Source organism: Scyliorhinus torazame, chromosome 4 (genome assembly GCF_047496885.1).
Source record: "Scyliorhinus torazame isolate Kashiwa2021f chromosome 4, sScyTor2.1, whole genome shotgun sequence".
NCBI lineage: Eukaryota > Metazoa > Chordata > Chondrichthyes > Carcharhiniformes > Scyliorhinidae > Scyliorhinus > Scyliorhinus torazame.
In genome coordinates this window covers 165,272,917-165,291,226 of record NC_092710.1, presented here as the reverse complement: position 1 = coordinate 165,291,226, position 18,310 = coordinate 165,272,917, and the positions used below count along the sequence as shown (strand labels likewise).

The following is an 18,310-nucleotide window of genomic DNA, read 5'->3' as shown; positions in this document are numbered from 1 at the left end:
AATTAACTTCTGATCTGAAATACTTTCTGGATGATATTCAAAACTTATGCCTACACTCTTCATTGGAGGAAGAAAGATTTGTAAGCGTGGTTCACTTTTTCAGGTAACATATTAATTAGCCCTTCATATAATTTTCATCATCTAAAAAGCTAGGATCATTTGCAGAGTACAGTAAAACACTAAACGGCTGTTTTAGTATTAGAAGCATGATTGTTTGACTCTTGCCCTCTTAACATACTGCCAGTACTGCATTTTTAGACCACAGAAAATTTTATTGGCATGGCACAAGAATGCTGTAAAGATAATTTTGCTGTACAAAGTCCAGGGAATTGGGAAACTGAATTTAAATGCATCTGCACAACACAGCACAGTTGAGCTATTTGGTTCTACTATTTCAACCATGAACATCTCTGGATTGTTTTCCCTCTGCTTAACATTATTGATCACATACTGTAACACTTCGGTGGTAAGATATACATATTACTTGCAAATTAAAGATATATTTGTTATTCTTTCACCATTTCATCAAATGTCTTCCTTCCTTTTCTAGATCAGAGAGACCCCTTCAGGAAATGGTATATGTTCAGATTGTTTGCTTTTTATTTTTTCCTGCTCTACATTTTAAATCTCTTCCACTACTTTTCAATTGCAATAGTTAAACTATTACTGTCTTGGATTTTTTTTCTTAACTAGTTTATGATGCAGATCCTGGGGATTTTCGTGATGACATTCCAAAAATAAATTTAGGTAGGTCAAAAATTTAAGCCAAAAAACACATTTTCATCATCTTTCGAACGTAATAAATATATCCTGTTAAAAATCTTTATCTCATTGCAACATTTATCTTGCTACTTCGTGTAACCTCTTTGATCAGCAAGCAGAGTAATTTATGTTTCTGTACATTTCTCATTACCCTTTTGTTAGAATCCCAAAGGTTTCTGTTTCAAGGAGACATTGCAGAAATTGTAAGTGTGACATACATTAAGTTGATTTATAAGAAAGAAAGCCATTTTTAACACCATTCTTCCACCTGTGAAATGTATTATTAATTTCCTTGTTTGTTACAGCGGGAACGGAATGCTCTTAAAGACCCAACATCGAGATGGAAATTCCCTATTCCATACATCCTGACTGACACCCTTGGTAACTCTTTATATATAAACTTGTCAATAATCAGAAGACATTCAAGCACTATTAATTCACATCCTGGTTTGTGTATCGACTGTTGAAATTGTGACATAATTACCTTGATACTACTTACATCTGAGGTATAATACACTTCTAAATATTCAATCATTCCTGTAATATCCCGCAGAGTACGTACGGGCCTGGAACGATTATCTCCACCCTGGTTCTCGCGGAATACAAGCTCCTCCGTTGAGGGGAACTCAATTTAGCATTGTATAAAAGGTCGGCCAATGATGCACCGACCAAAAAGAGACCCTGTAGCGATCTACCGGGAAGTGTATATATTGTATTGTAAATAAATCAGAGTTCATTATTTTAGTCGGTGTTCACTCCCTCTGTCCTTATTAAAATTAATATCTATTTATATACTGGTTATATTAGTGATTTATTTATCATGCTACTAGAATTCAATGGCAAAATCATGTTAATTAAAATAAGAATCAACCATTTTATTTTAGATTCCATTGATATGATTATATATTGCTATGTTTCAATTTAAACACAAAAATATTAGCAATCGAATAATTCTCTGCACAGCAGTGGAAAGTTGTTGTGAGATGCGTTGGGGAACAGATCTAAGTCTAATAGGTAATAATTTAGGACGCTCCCAGTTCCTGATCATGTTTTCCTGAGGAATTGGTATAAGAACCACTATTGATTCAGTTGAAGTAACTTGGCTGCAAATAATTAAAAAAATAACAAGCCTGTTACAATATGCCTATTTGTAACACAAACTCCTACAGTGTATACTGTGGAGTTTATTGGGTGTCATTTTTGATCAGGATATATTTCTCTGTGCATATTTACACAGGCTTTAATCTTTTTAAAATAACCAAAATTTCATTAATTGGCTAGCAAGACCCATGGTGGTTTATTTTATAGCTTTATTCAAACAAATAGTTCAATTGTTAATGCTTCGATTTTCAGATTTAAATGCCAAAGGTGTTATCTTGAATTCATTTGAACAGTATCGCTTGAAATCATGCATTGATTTCAAACCATACGAAGGAGAGGAAACATTCTTAAGTTTTCAAAAATTAGATGGGTATGTACAAAATCACACAACTGTATTAAGATATAAAGGCAGAAATCTTGCACAAAAACTTGATGTCCTCTGACTAAATTGATCTGTGTGCTATTTTATTGCAATAGGAATTTTGTAGACCATGCACAAGCATTGACAGAGTAATTCATTATTTCACCCCTCTCATAACTGTGCAAAGGTATAAATAATGTGACAGAACAAAAGTGTATCATATTTTGTACTAAGTCCCCGCAATCTATTAAATCTGTTCTTACTGGCCTCCTTTGCTCACCATTCTCCAGCACATTTGCTTTAAACTCCATAACATTATTTACAAATTTCCACATGTCCGCATTCCAGCCTCCCTCTGCAATGTTCTCTGACTGGACTTTGCAACCTTCTGAGTTTAAACTACTGTGTATTTGATTGCCTCTTGATGATCGAACTTTCACTACTATAGCCAGTCAGTCTGAAATTCTCTTCTCAACCCCTCTGCCTTGCTCCAGTGCAACCCAGCTTCTAAAACTTCCTAAAAATCTACATATTTAAATTTACCTCTATACCACCTTCTCTGACTCTCCTGTTAACTCTTGGTCAGTGACGTCCGGTGGCAGCATGTAGGTGAAGGTCACACGTTAGGTGGCACCTGCTAGAATCTCCATTTGTTGGACTTTTATGCTCCGTTTCAGGGGTAGTTTGTGGATGAGTTGGCGTGGGATGTCATAAGGAGGATGGGGAATGTCGAAGCTCCAGAAGAAAGGTGCTGGAAGGGGGTGAGCGAAAGTCCATCACGAGTGTGGCTGTGAGTCTGCGGGGAAAAAGATGCCGGGGGCTGGGTCAGTGGGTGGGGCCGTTCCCCTCATGGTGGAAACTTTGACCGAGGTGATGCCAGTGGAGTTTGAAAAGCTGTTTGCCAAGCATATTGAGGTGCTTTGGAGGGAGATAATGGCATCACTGAATATGTGGGTGGAGGAGGCAACTGCCCCAGTAAAGGTGGCAGTGATGAAGATGTCGGTCGAGGTGTGGGAGCGAGGAGAGAAGTTAAAGGGGGTGAAGGAGGCATTGTTGCAGCACAGCGACCAGTTAACCGTGATGGGTGAGGAGCTGCGGAGGGTGGCGGAGGTCAACAAAGGGCTCAGATCAAAGGTGGGGGATGTTTGTGGCTGTGTTTGAGGAGCTGTTCATCGCAAGGTGGGTGAGATGAGGGGGGAGGGGGAGATGAAAATGGAGAAAACTCTGTACAGACTGTATAGTTGTTGGGAAGCATGCTTTTTGGAGTGTTTATTCACTCTAATCTGTTTTGATACATGTTTGTAATGAAATACATTTAATACAAAAAAAGGGCTCAGAGCTAAGGTGGAGGACATGGAAAACAGGTCGAGGAAGCAAAACTTGAGAACCGTGGGGCTGCCCAAGGGTGTGGAGGGCCCGAGGCTGACCAAGTAATTTTCAAAGATGTTTGCTGAGTTGATGGGGAGGGGGAAGAACCCTCCTGCTACGGGTTGGACAGGGCACATCGGTCACTCAGGCCAAAGCCTAAAGTTAATGAGCCACCAAGGATGGTTATAGTGTGCTTTCACAGCTGCCACGTGAAGGAGAAGGTTTCAAGCTGGGCAAAGCAGGGACAAGATGAAAAGTGGGAAGTTGGTATCCGAATATACCAAGACCTAACGGCGGAGCTGCGAGCAGGTCTCTGAACAGGCGAAGGCGGCATTGTCCAGCAGCGGAATGAAAGCAGTGTCTATATCATATAAGTTGAGAGTTTTGATCCAAAAGGTGAAGGAAACTTTAATTCAGACGAGAATGAAACAGAAGTACAGATAAAACATTGGTTAGACAACAACTAGAGTATTGTGTACAGTTCTGAAATCCACATTATGGGAGGATGTGATAGCACTGAAAAGTGTGCAGAGGAGAATTACCAGGATGTTGACTGGGCTGGAGAGTTTTAGCTATGAAGAGAGATTGGATAGACTGGGTTGTTTTCCTTGGAGCAGAGGAGACTGAGGGGGGACGTGATTGTGATGTACAAAATTATGAGGAAGATAGATAGTGTAGACAGGAAGAAGCTTTTCCCCTTGGTGGAGGGATCAATGACTGGGGGCATAGATTTAAGTTAAAGGGCAGGATGTTTAGAGGGAATGTGAGGAAAACGTTTTTCACCCAGAGTGTGGTGGGAGTCTGGAATTCACTGCCTGAAAGGGTAGTGGAGACAGACGACCTCATAACGTTTAAGAAGTATTTAGGTGTGCAGTTGCTATTCCAAGGCATGCAAGGCTATGGTCCAAGTGCTGGAAAATGGGATTAGAATATTTAGATGGGGGCAGAACGGTTTGATCCCGGTTCTGGGCCACTGTCCGTGTGGAGTTTGCATATTCTCCCCATGTTTGCGTGGGTTTCACCCCACAACCCAAAGATGTGCAGGATAGGTGGATTGGCCCCGCTAAATTGCCCCTTAATTGGAAAAAAAATGAATTGGGTACTCTAAATTTATGTAAAAAAAAGAATACTTAGATGGCTGTTTTGACTGACGCAGATGTGATGGACCGAAGGCCTTTTCTGTGCTGTAGACCTCTATGACAATTGCCAGTAAGAACAGGTGGAGTGAAGAAGGACAACTGTAATCAGAACAAAAAAATATGAACAGAGATGTAAACAAGTAAATAAATAATCAAAATTAATTGACAATTTTTAGCAAATATGAGTACGATGCTAACATTCAATATACATTTCTAAACCTGACCAGGTTATGCTATTACTTAAGGAAAATTTAGTCTTCTACAATAGCTATCACAATTCAGAAATATTTGATTGGCTATAAAGTACTTTAGAACATACTCAGGTTAAAGTTGTCGTGTAAACGGATGTTTTTGTTATTTTATTCATGTATAAATACGATACGTCATCTTCATTGAACAGGTGCTGGTCTTTTGTTGGTGACGGTCATACTGGCCAGAATGTATCCATTGGCGAACGATGTGACTCAAAAGCTATTGTTGAGCATGAACTCCTACATGCTTTAGGATTCTATCATGAACAATCGAGGACCGACCGGGATGACTATGTTAACATCTGGTGGGATGAAATTATTCCTGGTATGATTTCAAAATGTCATCATTTTCATTTATTTCCAAACTAAATTACGTACTTGCACAATGGCTTATGCCAACATTTTAAAAGATGCAACAACCTAAAAATTGCTTGACCCTCCCTTAGCCTGAGTATGACGCAATTGGTCGCCTCAAGCTACCGCATTGAAGCTGCTGGACAAAGCTCCAAGCAAGTTGACCAAAGTGCTGATTAGCAGGGACTGGTTGAAGGACTGAGGACAAATTCCACCATGGCAGTTTGAGAAATGCAAGTCAATTAAATAAAAAGATCTGAAAATAAAACCAGGTATCAGTGAACAACAACAGTGAAGTTTTTAGATTGTCAAAATATTAATCTGGTTGACTCGAAGGAAAAGTCGGCCATACACAGTCTTACCAAAAATGAATCTAGGTAATGAACACGGACTCTCAACTACCTTCTGAAATAGCTTTACTGTCACCTTTTCAAGGAAACTAAGGATGGGACATATAATTCAGTATTATCCACACCCCTGGAATGAATTTTAAAAAATCTTTCTAATTCTGAGCTGATATGATTGAAATTGCTTGCTAAATGTTACTAAACTCCAGAAATTCAGAAGTTGCTGTTGGGGATTCCCTGCTTTCCCACGAGTTACATAGTTGATATACACCCCCACACCCCATTCCCCTATATTGCAATTAATTAGAATCACTGGTCTGATGAGAATTTACTGTTTTATGCTAATAATAGTTCAGTGGGCTAGACAGCTGGTTTGTGATTCAGACCAAGGCCAGCAGCAAGGCTCAATTCCCGTACCGGCTGAGAATTCTGAATTCTCGCTCTGTGTTTCCGAACAGGCGCCGGAATGTGGAGACTAGGACCTTTTCACAGTAACTTCATTGAAGTGTTAATGTAAGTCGACTTGTGACAATAAAGATTATTTATGTTTATGTTTATGTAATCTCACTGTAAGAACATCTGAAAAAGTTGCAACCTGTTGAATGAAGATGGCTAAACTCATGGGGCGGGATTCTCCGATCCCGCAGCCAAGTTCTGACGCCAGCGTCAAAAGCGGCGCGAGCGGCTCCGGCTTCAACGGGCCTCCAGGCCCAGGCATTCACACCTTCATAGGGGACTAGTATGGTGCCGGAGTGCTGTCCGCTCCTCCGGCGCTCGAAATCTGGTGCGCCACGGCTGACGCGGGTCCACGCATGCGCGTGGGTTGGCGTCTCCGCGCCGGCCCCTGGGCAATATGGTGGAGCCCTACAGGGGTCTGGCGCGGAGGAACATAGGCCCCCTCCAGAATTAGACCGCCCGCCGATCGGTAGGCCTCAATCGAGGGCCTGGCCACCGTGGAGGTCCCTCCCGGAGTCAGACTCCCCCCCCCTCCCCACCAGGATGACCCCCGCAGCCAGAATTCCGAGGTCCCGCCGGGTAGAACCATATATAACCCACGCCGGCAGGACTCGGCTGAACTCAGCAGGCACTCGGCCCGTCGAGGTGTGGAGAATTGCCGGGGGGCCGCTTTTAAGGCCCCCGACTGGCGTGTCGGCGACCCCGTGGGCACGATTGGTGCCAATTCTCCGGTCGCCGGCGGAACGGTGTCCCGGCGTCGGAGCGGCGTGGCGCGATTTTCACTCCCCCCCCCCCCCGCCCCCCCCCCCCCCCCCCCCGCCGATTCTCCAACCCAGCGCAGGATTGGAGAATCCCGGCCATGATATTGCTGAAAAGCACTCCTGGCCCTGAAAAACTAATTTTATACTTCCACTTATTTAAAAATTAAGATTTTTTGTGCCACTTCAGCTTCTATTCCCATCTGTACATTCTAATAATATATTTCCCTCTTGGGGACATTGAATTTAAAGTGAAGGAAAATCGGTCTGTGAGAATCCTTTGAACTGATTGGCTGCTTACCCTGCTTGATGATACCAGTGCTGCTGTCATCCGAAGGTCCCTTTGAGATCCTTCCCGATGTCTGATAAAGCAGAAATCCGCACCAAATACATTTCTAGATCTTTGGTGGCAGCTTTCTTTGAGGTCAGTAGAATTTATTTTTATAATCTTTATTGTCACAAGTAGGCATACATTAACTCTGCAATGAAATTACTATGAAAAGCCCCTAGTCGCCACACTCCGGCACCTGTTCGGGTCACAGACGGAGAATTCAGAATGTCCAATTCACCTAACAGCACGTCTTTCGGGACGTTTGCGAGCAAACTGGAGCACCCGGGGGAAACCCACGCAGACACGGGGAGAACGTGCAGTCTCCACACAGACAGTGAACCAAGCCGGGAATCGAACCTGGGACTCTGGTGCTGTGAAGCAACAGTGCTACCCACTGTGCTACTGTGCTGCCCCCTTTTTGCCACTGACTGTGAAATATCAGCATTTTAACTGTCTGATGCACGCAAGAAATAGCTAAATAACTTCTGAAACATGCTTGTGTTTTAAATTTTTAAAAACCATATTGTTGACATTTTCACATCTGTAAAGAAGAACATTCCCCATTTTACATTGCCAGGATGCTTCACAATACTTTACAGCCAATGAATCACTGTTAGTCACTGTTATTTTTTTGCAAATCATGGCTGTCAATTTGCACCCAACAAGATACCAAACAAGGAATATGAAGGACAACTAATTAATCTATTTTGCTGGTATTGGCTGAGAAATGGTGGGAAAGCTACTCTGCTCTCTGAATGGTGCAATGGAATATTTTTCCATCCATTCCAAGTGTTTAATGTCTCATCTGAGAGATAGCAGCATCTTCAGCAATGCAGCAACTACTCAATTCTGAACTGGAATTGTAGACTAAATTATAAAATCAAGGGCCTGCATTGGGACTTGCACACTATCACCTTCAGGTTCAAAGGTGAGAGTCCACACTTCATTCATGAGATATTGGATTGTGTGGATCGGCAAAGAACTTTCAATTTTGTTCTAAATATTTGCCTAGCAATGGTCATTGAATTAGTGATATTGCACTGATTGAAGGCACATTCTCAATTCATCTGAAGCTGGAGTAGCCATGAGTTGTGAACATGGATGGGAATGGATAATTATTTATGTAATAAATCAGATGTCGTTGAGAAAAATGTGTAATTGGATCGAGTATATCTAAAATTTAAATCAATAAATTTGAACGTCAAAATATCCTTCACTGTAGATGAATGTCAATTGTTGCACTTTTATTTAGGTATGGAGCATAACTTTGTGGTATATGATGACAATTATATTACTGATCTAAATACTCCATATGATTATGAATCTCTGATGCATTATGCACCATTCTCCTTCAACAAAAATGAAAGTTTTCCTACTATCACTGCAAAGATACCAGCGTTTGATGACATAATTGGACAGCGCTTGGACTTCAGTACTATTGATTTGCTAAGGCTGAATCGCATGTATAACTGCAGTAAGTTCAACTTTCAGTCTTTACATTTAATTAAAGGAGGACTCTTCAGAGAGTTCAGCACCTAAAGACCAGTTAACTAAATCCATTTTTACAAAACTATTTTTCTCAGCTTCCTCTCTCACACTGCTGGACCAGTGTGCATTTGAGTTCATTAATATTTGTGGCATGATTCAGAGCGAAAATGAAGATGCTGATTGGGTTCATGTGAAGAGCAATCCTGGAAATGAGGATCACACTGTAAATGGCAGATGCAGAGGTGGGTGCATATTCTCCAATCCCCATTTCCTTACAAGTGCTGCTGCCAGTCGACAATTATATCAACAACAGCAACATGTATTTATATAATGCTGTTAACATCCTAAAGTATCACGAGGTATTTCACAGGAGAAAAAATAATTTGATACCAAGCTGAGGAGAATTTAGGGCAGAAAAGAGGTAGTTTCCAAGATCTGTCTTAAAGGAGGAAAGAGAGGTAGATAGACGGAAAGGTTTCGGGAGGTAATACGCAGTTGAAGACAGGCTCACAAATGACGAAGCCATTAAAATCAGGGAAGAGATTGTATTGGAAGAATACAGATATAGCAAAGGATTGTACATCTGGAAGAGATGATTGAAATAGAGGGGCAAGGATATGGAGGATTTGAAAATAAGAACGAGAATATTAAAATTAAGGCATCGCTTAACTGGAAATCTGTGCAGGTCAACGAGAAGAGGAGTAATAGATGAACAAGACTCGATGCAAATTGGACATGAGCATCAAAGATTAGTATGATCTCGGGTTTAGGGAGGATAGGAAATGGGAGACCAGTCGGGAGTGCATTGGAACTGTCAAATCGAGACGACGCAGTTAGGAGGACATTGGAATTATGGGCAGCATGGTAGCACAGTGGTTAGCACTGTTGCTTCACAGCCTCAGGGTCTCAGGTTCGATATCCAGCTTGGGTCACTGACTGTGCAGAGTCTGCACGTTCTCCCCGTGCCTGCGTGGGTTTCCTCCGGGTGCTCCGGTTTCCTCCCACATGTTCCGAAAGATGTGCATGTTAGGTGGACATTCTGAATTATTCCTCTGTGTACCCAAACAGGCGCTGGAATGTGGCGACTAGGGGCTTTTCACAGTAACTTAATTGCAGTGTTAATATATGCCTACTTGTGACAATAAAGATTATTATTATAAAAAATAGTCAAATTGAGAGGGTGACACGGTAGCACAGTGGTTAGCACTGTTGCTTCACAGCGCCAGGGACCCAGGTTAGATTCCAGGTTATGGTCACTGTCTGTGCAGAGTCTGCATTTTCTCCCTGTGTATACATGGGTTTCCTCTGGGTGTTCCGGTTTCCTCCCACAGTCCAAAGATGTGCGGGTTAGGTGGATTGGCCATCCTAAATTGTCCCTTAGTGTCCAAAAAGGTTAAGTGGGTTACTGGGTTACGGGGATAGGATAGAGATGTGGGCTTGAGTAGGGTGCTCTTTGTAAGGGCCGGTGCAGACTCGAAGGTCGAAATAGCCTCCTTCTGCACTGTAAATTCTATGATACCCGAACATGCTCCGGAATATAGTGACTAGGGGCTTTTCACAGTAACTTCATTGCAATGTTAATGTAAGTCCACTTGTGACAATAAAGATTATTATTATTGTACAAAGAGTTAGCAGATGAGCTGGAGCAGAGCTGGAGATGGGTGAGAGATGGAACTAGGCAGTCTTGGTATCTTCACCAATGGGAGAAAGTTGTACAAGTACAACATTTCTAGCTTTCTCTGCCTTAGGTTCATGCGAAGATGAAAAGACCATTCAATCTCACGAACCTGCCATTCAATAACATCATAGCTAACCCGAATCTTAACATCAGCTACCTGTTTTTTCTTCACAACTCTTAGTACTTTAGCCTACAGTTATAACCTGCCCGAATTCTATTGGCTGGGGACAATTAGTTATTCCAGGACTCTTGGGGAGTATGAGCTCCCCCAATGAAGGGGACGGGGGCAATCACTAGTATTTGCAGCTGTATAAATAGAGCTGGCCAGTGTGGTACCGGCTAGAGAAGGAAGCAGTGGTGAACTACTGCTGCTATGTATATATGGTTGTAAATAAAGTTACTTTCTGTTTGACTCTACAAACTCGATTTGGATTCTTTGTGGCCCTCAGAAAACCTACAAAATATATCAATCCCAGTTTTCACAATTTTAGTTGGACCAGCTTCAGCAGTTAATGGGATAGAGAGTTCCAGATGTACGTTACTCATGGTGTGAATGTTTGCTTTCTGGCATGATACCTGAATGGCTTAGCTCTAATTATACTGTTATGCCCATTGTTCACAATCCTCAATCTTCTACATTTGAGGGAATATAAGCCTGTCTTGTATGTCGTGCCACACAGCGTGGAAGTCTAAGGTGAATTGTTTTTACTGCATGATTGCAAATAGTTCCTGGTTGACCTAGAGGTCTATGCGAATTTAGAGGAAGCTTGATTGGGTAGCAGGAAAGTACTGACTTGTTTAGGTGATAAGCCAGAATAGTTGGAGATTGATGGCTCAGTTGGAGAATGTGACATCAATCAGTGCAATAAAGCGGGTTTACTTCTTTTCTCTGTGTTCCTGACATAATTGTACCAGTGGAATCAAAGCATTCACTGGAAGCTCCAGCGGTCAAAGGCTTGATATGTCACAAACTATAGGAACCTATGTATCTGCTTCAGAAGTCAATAATAATAAGACAGGACTGTCCTACCATCTGAATTTGCTTGTTAGTTGAATGTTTGGCTTCCATGTATACTTGTCAAGACATCATAAACCACAGTTGGTAATCCCTATTTGCTAGTGAAACTTTACTTCTGAGGCCAGTGAATTGTGTAAAAATTCCCATGGGTAATTAAATTTGTCAGCTATCTTATGGCTTTTACGTTCAGTGGTGGAAACCGGAGGATTTAAGAATCTTAATGGCTTAGCCTCATCTTTAGGAGAACCAGTGCTAGATGTACTTTCTCCTGTATTACTTACTTTTCACTGGACTTTTCACTGTATACTTTTCACTGTATGCTAATACATGTGATAATAATAAATCAAATCAAACCAAATCAAAATACTTCACCATTTCTCAAACTTTAGTTCAGGGTTCCAGTAAAGCAGACCAAGGCAGGCCAGCAGCACGGTTCAATTCCCATACCAGCCTCCCCGAACAGGCGCCGGAATGTGGCGGCTAGGGGCTTTTCACAGTAACTTCATTTGAAGCCTACTTGCGACAATAAGCGATTTTCATTTCATTAAATGAGGCAAAACATTGAAAATCTTCTGGGTAAAACCTAGAAATACTAGCCGAGCAGTTTGATTCAGGTAATGGGAGAGTGGGAGACATTGCATAAATTGAATTTAACAAATCAGGTGGAGGAGGTTAGGGAGGATCTTAAGGGGTAGGATACGCTGCATCTGACTCTGGCATGGATGGTCCAAATGGTGAAGATGAATAACCTGCCAAGGTTTCTATTCATAGTCCAGACCCTTCTGATTCTTGGAACAAAGGCCTATTTCTGGACTGTGAATATGATTATTGCAGAGTTTGTGTGGGCGGGGAAGGTGCCAAGGGTAAAGAGGGCCCTGTTACAGAGGCAGAGGCAGAAGGGGGGGTTGGCGTTTCTGCACCTGCTGTATTATTATTGGGCGGCGAACATGGAGAAGGTGAGGCGGTGGTTGGAGGAAGAGGGGGCAGAATGGGTTAGGATGGAGGAAGAATCTTGCTTAGGGTCCAGCCTGAGGGCTATGGTGACAGCTGCGTTGCCACTGGCGCCAAGGAGATGCACGGAGAGCCCAGATGTGCAGTCCACAGTGAAGGCGTGGAACCAGCTGAGGAGGCATTTTAGGATAGAAGGGATGTCGGTGTAAACGCCGTTGTGCGAAAAACGCAGATTTGAGCCGGGGAGGACAGGCGGTATGTACAGGAAGTGGAGAGAAGTGGGGCTCGTGAGAATGATGGATTTGTACCTGGAAGACACATTTGCTAGTATAGAGGAACTGGAGGAGAGGGTAGAGCTCCCGAGAGGAAGCGAGTTTAGATATTTACAGGTAAGAGTCTTTGCACGAGTTCCCCAAGCTGCTGAAATATGCCCTACTGGAGCAGTTGCTGCTTCTGGACATGGAAGGAGAGGGCAGGGTCAGAGATATATATGGATGGCTGGGATATCATGGTGGTGAGCAGGAGGTGAAGAATAAGGAGAAATGGGAGGGGGAGCTGAGAGGGGAGATAAATTGGGGACTGTGGAGAGAGGCGCTACGCATTGTAAACGCAGCCTCCTCGTCTCTGAGGATGAGCCTGATACAATTCAAGGTGGTACACAGGGTGCATATGACTCGGGCGAGAAAGCGTGGGTTCTTTGCAGGCAAGTGGGAAAAGTGTGACCGAGGACTAGCAAACCACTCGCATATGTTTTGGGGTTGTGAGAAGTTGGAGAGATTTTGGGCAGGAGTGTTTATGGCACTAACATGGATAGTGGGGAGGAGGTTGGGCTGGACCCATTGGTGACAATATTTGGGATGTCGGAGTAGCCGGAGCTGATGGAGGGGTGGAAGGCCGATGTAGTGGGCTTCGCCTCTCCAGTTGCCCGGTGATGGATCTTATTGGAATGGCGGGGGTGGTGGCCTGACTAGGAGACTTATATGACTTTCTCCATTTTGAAAACATGAACTGAGAGGTTCAGTGGAGGGTTTCAAGGCAACGTAGGGGCTGATCGTGGCCATGTTTGAGGAGCTGTCCGTCGCGGAGGAGGGAGGGGGTGTGAGGTGAAAGTGGGTAAAAACCTGTACGAACTGTGAGATGGGGAGCACGTTCCCCGGGTTGTTCATGTTTGTAACTGTTCGAATAAGTTTTGAATAAAATACATTTTTAAAAATGAAATAGAACAGAGGACACAGAGAAGGGAAAGTTTGTGAAGGAGGAGGAGGAGGGGAAGGAATTACAAGAAGCAGGGAGGAGCAGATTATCAGGCTCTGTTTTCTCAGATATAACTTCCCTTGATCAGCATGGATCACTATTCCCAAGCATTACATTTGCCTGGATTTCTCCAGTTCATCCCGGGCAGCACGGTAGCATAGTGGTTAGCACAATTACTTCACAGCTTCCGGGTCCCAGGTTCGATTCCTGGCTTGGGTCACTGTCTGTGCGGAGTCTGCACGTTCTCCCTTTGTGTGCGTGGGTTTCCTCCGGGTGTTCCAGTTTCCTCACACAGTCCAAAGATGTGCAGGTTAGGTGGATTGGCCATGCTAAATTGCCTTTAGTGTCCAAAATTGCCCTTAGTGTTGGGTGGGGTTACTGGGTTATGGGGACAGGGTGGAGGTATGGGCTTGGGGAGGGTGCTCTTTCCAAGAGCCAGTACAGACTCGATGGGCCGAATGGCCTCCTTCTGCACTGTAAATTCTATGATCCCGGGGTTTCTCATCCTCTTCTTTGGTCCAGATGTGCTCCCTGGAAGTGCCACTATTTTTGCCATGACAGAGAGGATCTCCATTGTGGTTAAAATCCAGACATTGCATATATAGAGTTTCCTTTATATTCCCAATACATCCTGAAGTGCTAAACAATTGATGAATTACTCGTAAACTGCTATGTTTTAGAGAAATACAGAAATCAATACGTGCACAGCAAGGTCGCAAAGCAGAAATAAGACAAATAAGCAGCTAATTCGGTGTTGCCTTTGATTGTTGAGGGCCATTTAATGGTCATGATACTAGGAGAACTTCATTGCTCTTTTATGAATCACACCTTGGGATGTTTTAGGTACACTCACAAATTCATATGGAGCCTTGAGTTGAACGGCCCATCTGAAAGAAAGCACCTTTGAAAAAAAGCATTTGTTCAATATTCAATACTGAAATGTGAGCCGATGTTTTGTGCTCAAGGCCTGGATTGGATTCCGCCCCCCTCACAGTGGGTTTTCCCTCAGCAGATGTGGCCCGCCATTGGCGAAGTCTATGGCACTTTGAGGGGGAATTTGTGGCAGGATTTGACTTTGGCGGGACTGGAAGATCCTACTGGCGAAACTGGCCACAAAACCCCAACCCTGGGGTTGAATCTGAACCCCAAACCTTTGGATTTATAGATGAAAATGTGAATACTGAGGCATTATTGTATTGTAGTTTGAGAAAATAAATAAGAACTGGATTTACATTTTAATTATTATTTTACACAGTACCCTTATAAGTTTTCACAAGGGTGAGATTTAAATGTTGTTAAATGTCATGTTGATTCAAGGTGAATGTTGTTTAAAAATAATAGAACGACATCAGTTTTCTTGGATGACATCTAATGATATCTGATCTTTGGACATGGATGCCAGATGCAGATAACTCATTTATTGTTGTCTTATCTTGTCCAAGTTCAAATTACAAGGTGCTAGTTAAAAGGACTTGAGAATTGTTTTGTGGAACAATATATATTCTAAAAACTTAAAATATTATCACATGCTATCTCAGTGCATCCAATGAGCAGTGGAATTAAAATGCTTAGTTTGCTCATTAAAAGACTTTGCTCAACGATGATAAGTTTTATGGACTCAAAGACGTTACTTTGGACTCACTTTTGTTCAGGTTTGGGAAGTGCTCTCGGTCTCAGCTCACACTGCTGTCCATCTTCCTCTGTCCTTTTATTTCTGATATTCATTATGACCACTTCAAACTGCAGCAGCTCTCAAATCTATGGCACCTTGTGTTTCTTAATAATAATCCTTATTGTCACAAGTAGGCTTACACTAACACTGCAATGAAGTTACTGTGAAAAACCCCTAGTCGTCACATTCTGTACACCTGTTCAGGTACACGGAAGGAGAATTCAGAATATCCAAATTACCTAACAACGCGTCTTTTGAGACTTGTGGGAGGAAACCGGAGCAGCCGGAGGAAACCCACGCAGATACAGGGAGACCGTGCAGAGTCGGCACAGATAGTGAGCCAAGTCAGAATCGAACCTAGGATCCTGGCGCCATGAAGCAACAGTGCTAACCACTGTGCTACCGCGCTGCACAACTTTTTATCGCTGGACACAGTAAAAACAAGGCGAGCGTAAGTTGCTTTAGTCCACAGTACTGTGAACATACAGACCATAGTTACAGTCAGATTGGTACAACTTGCAGAAATGGACAAAATGGATCCAACAAGCACAATTTTCCATGTCAAGTATAGGATTATAGCACAAGATCATCAGGGTGTTAAGTAAAAAGGCAATTAATACACTAATAATAATAATCTTTATTGTCACAAGTAGCCTTACATTAACACTGCAATGAAGCTACTGTGAAAAGCCCCTAGTCGCTACATTCCGGCACCTGTTCGGGTACATGGAGGGTGAATTCAGAATGTCCAAATTACCTAAAAGCACGTCTTTTGGGACTTGTGGGAGGAAACCAGAGCACCCGGAGCAAACCCACGCAGACACGGGGAGAACATGCAGACTTCACATAGACAGTGACCAAAGGCAGGAATTGAACCTGGGATCTGGCGCTGTGAAGCCATAGTGCTAACCACTATGCTTAAACAGCAGCAAGTACATGAAAGAATTACTTACATGCAGTAGTCACACCGTTCACCGTTTTTTACTTTCCCATCTTTTATAACGTGGCATAACACTCAAACCCTGAAAGAAAGTACAGCATTCCTCTGCCCAAATTTTGACGTCATCCCAGAGTAACAACAGCAATTTTACCATCCCATTCTTTCTTGCACATATTCCCTACCTTTTTCCTCCTAGAGTAGATATCCGCAAACACTTACCCAGCTCTCTTTAAACTCCCACATCACCTGAACCTTCGATGATGCCTATTCTATTTCATATACACCTGCAAATGTTTGTTCCCTCTGTCTAATGGAGGATCATTGTGTTACACATGGTTGGATTGGCTGAGGACATTGACCTGGATTCTCATGAAATCATGGAGCCTCCGCAGAGAATCCAAAATGCTGGGTAGATCCTGGATCCACCAGATCCTATTTTCACTTCTGGAAAAAAGAAAGCGATACATGAGGGAAACCAAACTGGACAGAGTCATATGAATCCAAACAGACCCCATGTTTGCTGGAGCAAGACACTTAGACAACAGTGTAGGGTTCTGACCTTTTAGAGTCGTCATAAATGCACATGAAGGATGGATAAAGTCTGTAGAATTCTCTAGCTGTTAAGTTATTTAAATCCACAATCCTTTAAAAAATAGCCTACCTGCACCAATGAGAGTTTTAAAATGTTCTAGCAGTTAGATTATCTGTGATTATCCCAAGGGCGATCACTGCATTGCTATAAATGCTTGGTTTATTTCCACAACCTATCATTATCTCAGTGAGGGGTCCACAGTTCATCGCTGATTGCCAGCTCATAATGGTTATTAAAGAATTAGATAGCTTGCATATGGGGTTAAGAATACAACTGTTAAATATTTGAGAGGACTGACATGTTTTGAATGGGCTTCCACAAGTTGGAGTGTTTATTTTCTTTGTGAAGTTTGAAATACATATTTAGAACTTTATTTGAATTCATCTTAGCATGGTTCCTGAGGTCTGTCCCATAGGTTTTCATGAGTTGACGTTATGTTGGCGTAGAGGCGAAAGGGAGCCATGCTGGTTGGTGGGGTACATAGGTTGGTACGAGTTGGCATGGATCTCGCATGGGAAAGTGGTGAGGAGATGTGATTGGTGAGAGTTAAGGGTCCTAATATTTAACAAATCACCTGGACAAAGTCTCAGAGAACCGAGCTGGATCTTTTAAACAGACTGCTGTGGGACGCAGCAGCTCCTGTGGCCATCACCTACCTGAACCCAGAGGCAGAAGGCCTGATTCCATCCTGCGCCCCCCTCCCCCCCACCCTCAACCCCCTGGGACAAAGATCCCACCGCAAGTAGCCAAGCCACAAGTGTCAAGTAGTTGCTGCCATATTATATTCTACATTTAGCTAAAGAAATTCGGCATCGACTCTCGCAAACCTCTACAGATGTGCCATAAAGAGCATCCTATTCTGCTGCATTACAGCTTGGTATGGCAACTGCTCTGCCCAAGATCGCAAGAAACTGCAGAGTGTGGTGAACTCAGCCCAACGCATCACACATGCTTGCCATCCTCCCATTGATTATGTATACATCTCCTGCTGCCTCAGAAAGGCAGGCAGACAGCATTGTCAGAGACCCCTCACACCCAGGCTTTGCCCTCTTCCAGACCCTTCCATCAGGCAGAAGATACAGAGATCTGAAGACCCGCACATCCATACATAGGAACCGCTTCTTCCCCACATCTGCCAGACTCCTCAACGACTCTCCTTTGGACTGATCTGTTCCCTGTAAGAACACGATTCACGACGCACCATGCTGCTCTTATTTGGCCCTTGTTTCGCACTGTAACCAAACACTATTTGTTGATGAACCATGCCAATGTACTCTGTCGATTATTCTTTTGTCTACTGTGTATGTACTGTGTACGTTCCCTTGGCTGCAGAAAAATACTTTTCACTGTACTTTGGTACATGTGACAATAAATATCAATCAATCAATCAATTTAAATCCCATCTTTTGGTATCTTTTGCTGGGCTCCTATTATATTGCAACCAATGACAAAGACGTGTTCAGCACAATTTTCAAATTATATGCAGGGC

General features: G+C 42.9%; 1 protein-coding gene across 1 annotated transcript in view; it reads left to right on the top strand.

Annotated features, from left to right (window-relative positions):
* The first annotated feature begins 329 nt into the window (after positions 1-329).
* The window catches only part of LOC140410575 (meprin A subunit alpha-like), a 42,427-nt gene continuing 24,446 nt past the window's right edge, over positions 330-18,310 (top strand). The window contains exons 1-9 of the mRNA XM_072498842.1: positions 330-466; positions 551-575; positions 694-747; positions 925-965; positions 1,068-1,143; positions 2,116-2,233; positions 5,132-5,307; positions 8,481-8,702; positions 8,812-8,958. Coding sequence (XP_072354943.1) covers positions 401-466; positions 551-575; positions 694-747; positions 925-965; positions 1,068-1,143; positions 2,116-2,233; positions 5,132-5,307; positions 8,481-8,702; positions 8,812-8,958 — 925 coding nt within the window. The 5' untranslated portion in view covers positions 330-400. The remainder of the gene's footprint in view (positions 467-550; positions 576-693; positions 748-924; positions 966-1,067; positions 1,144-2,115; positions 2,234-5,131; positions 5,308-8,480; positions 8,703-8,811; positions 8,959-18,310) is intronic.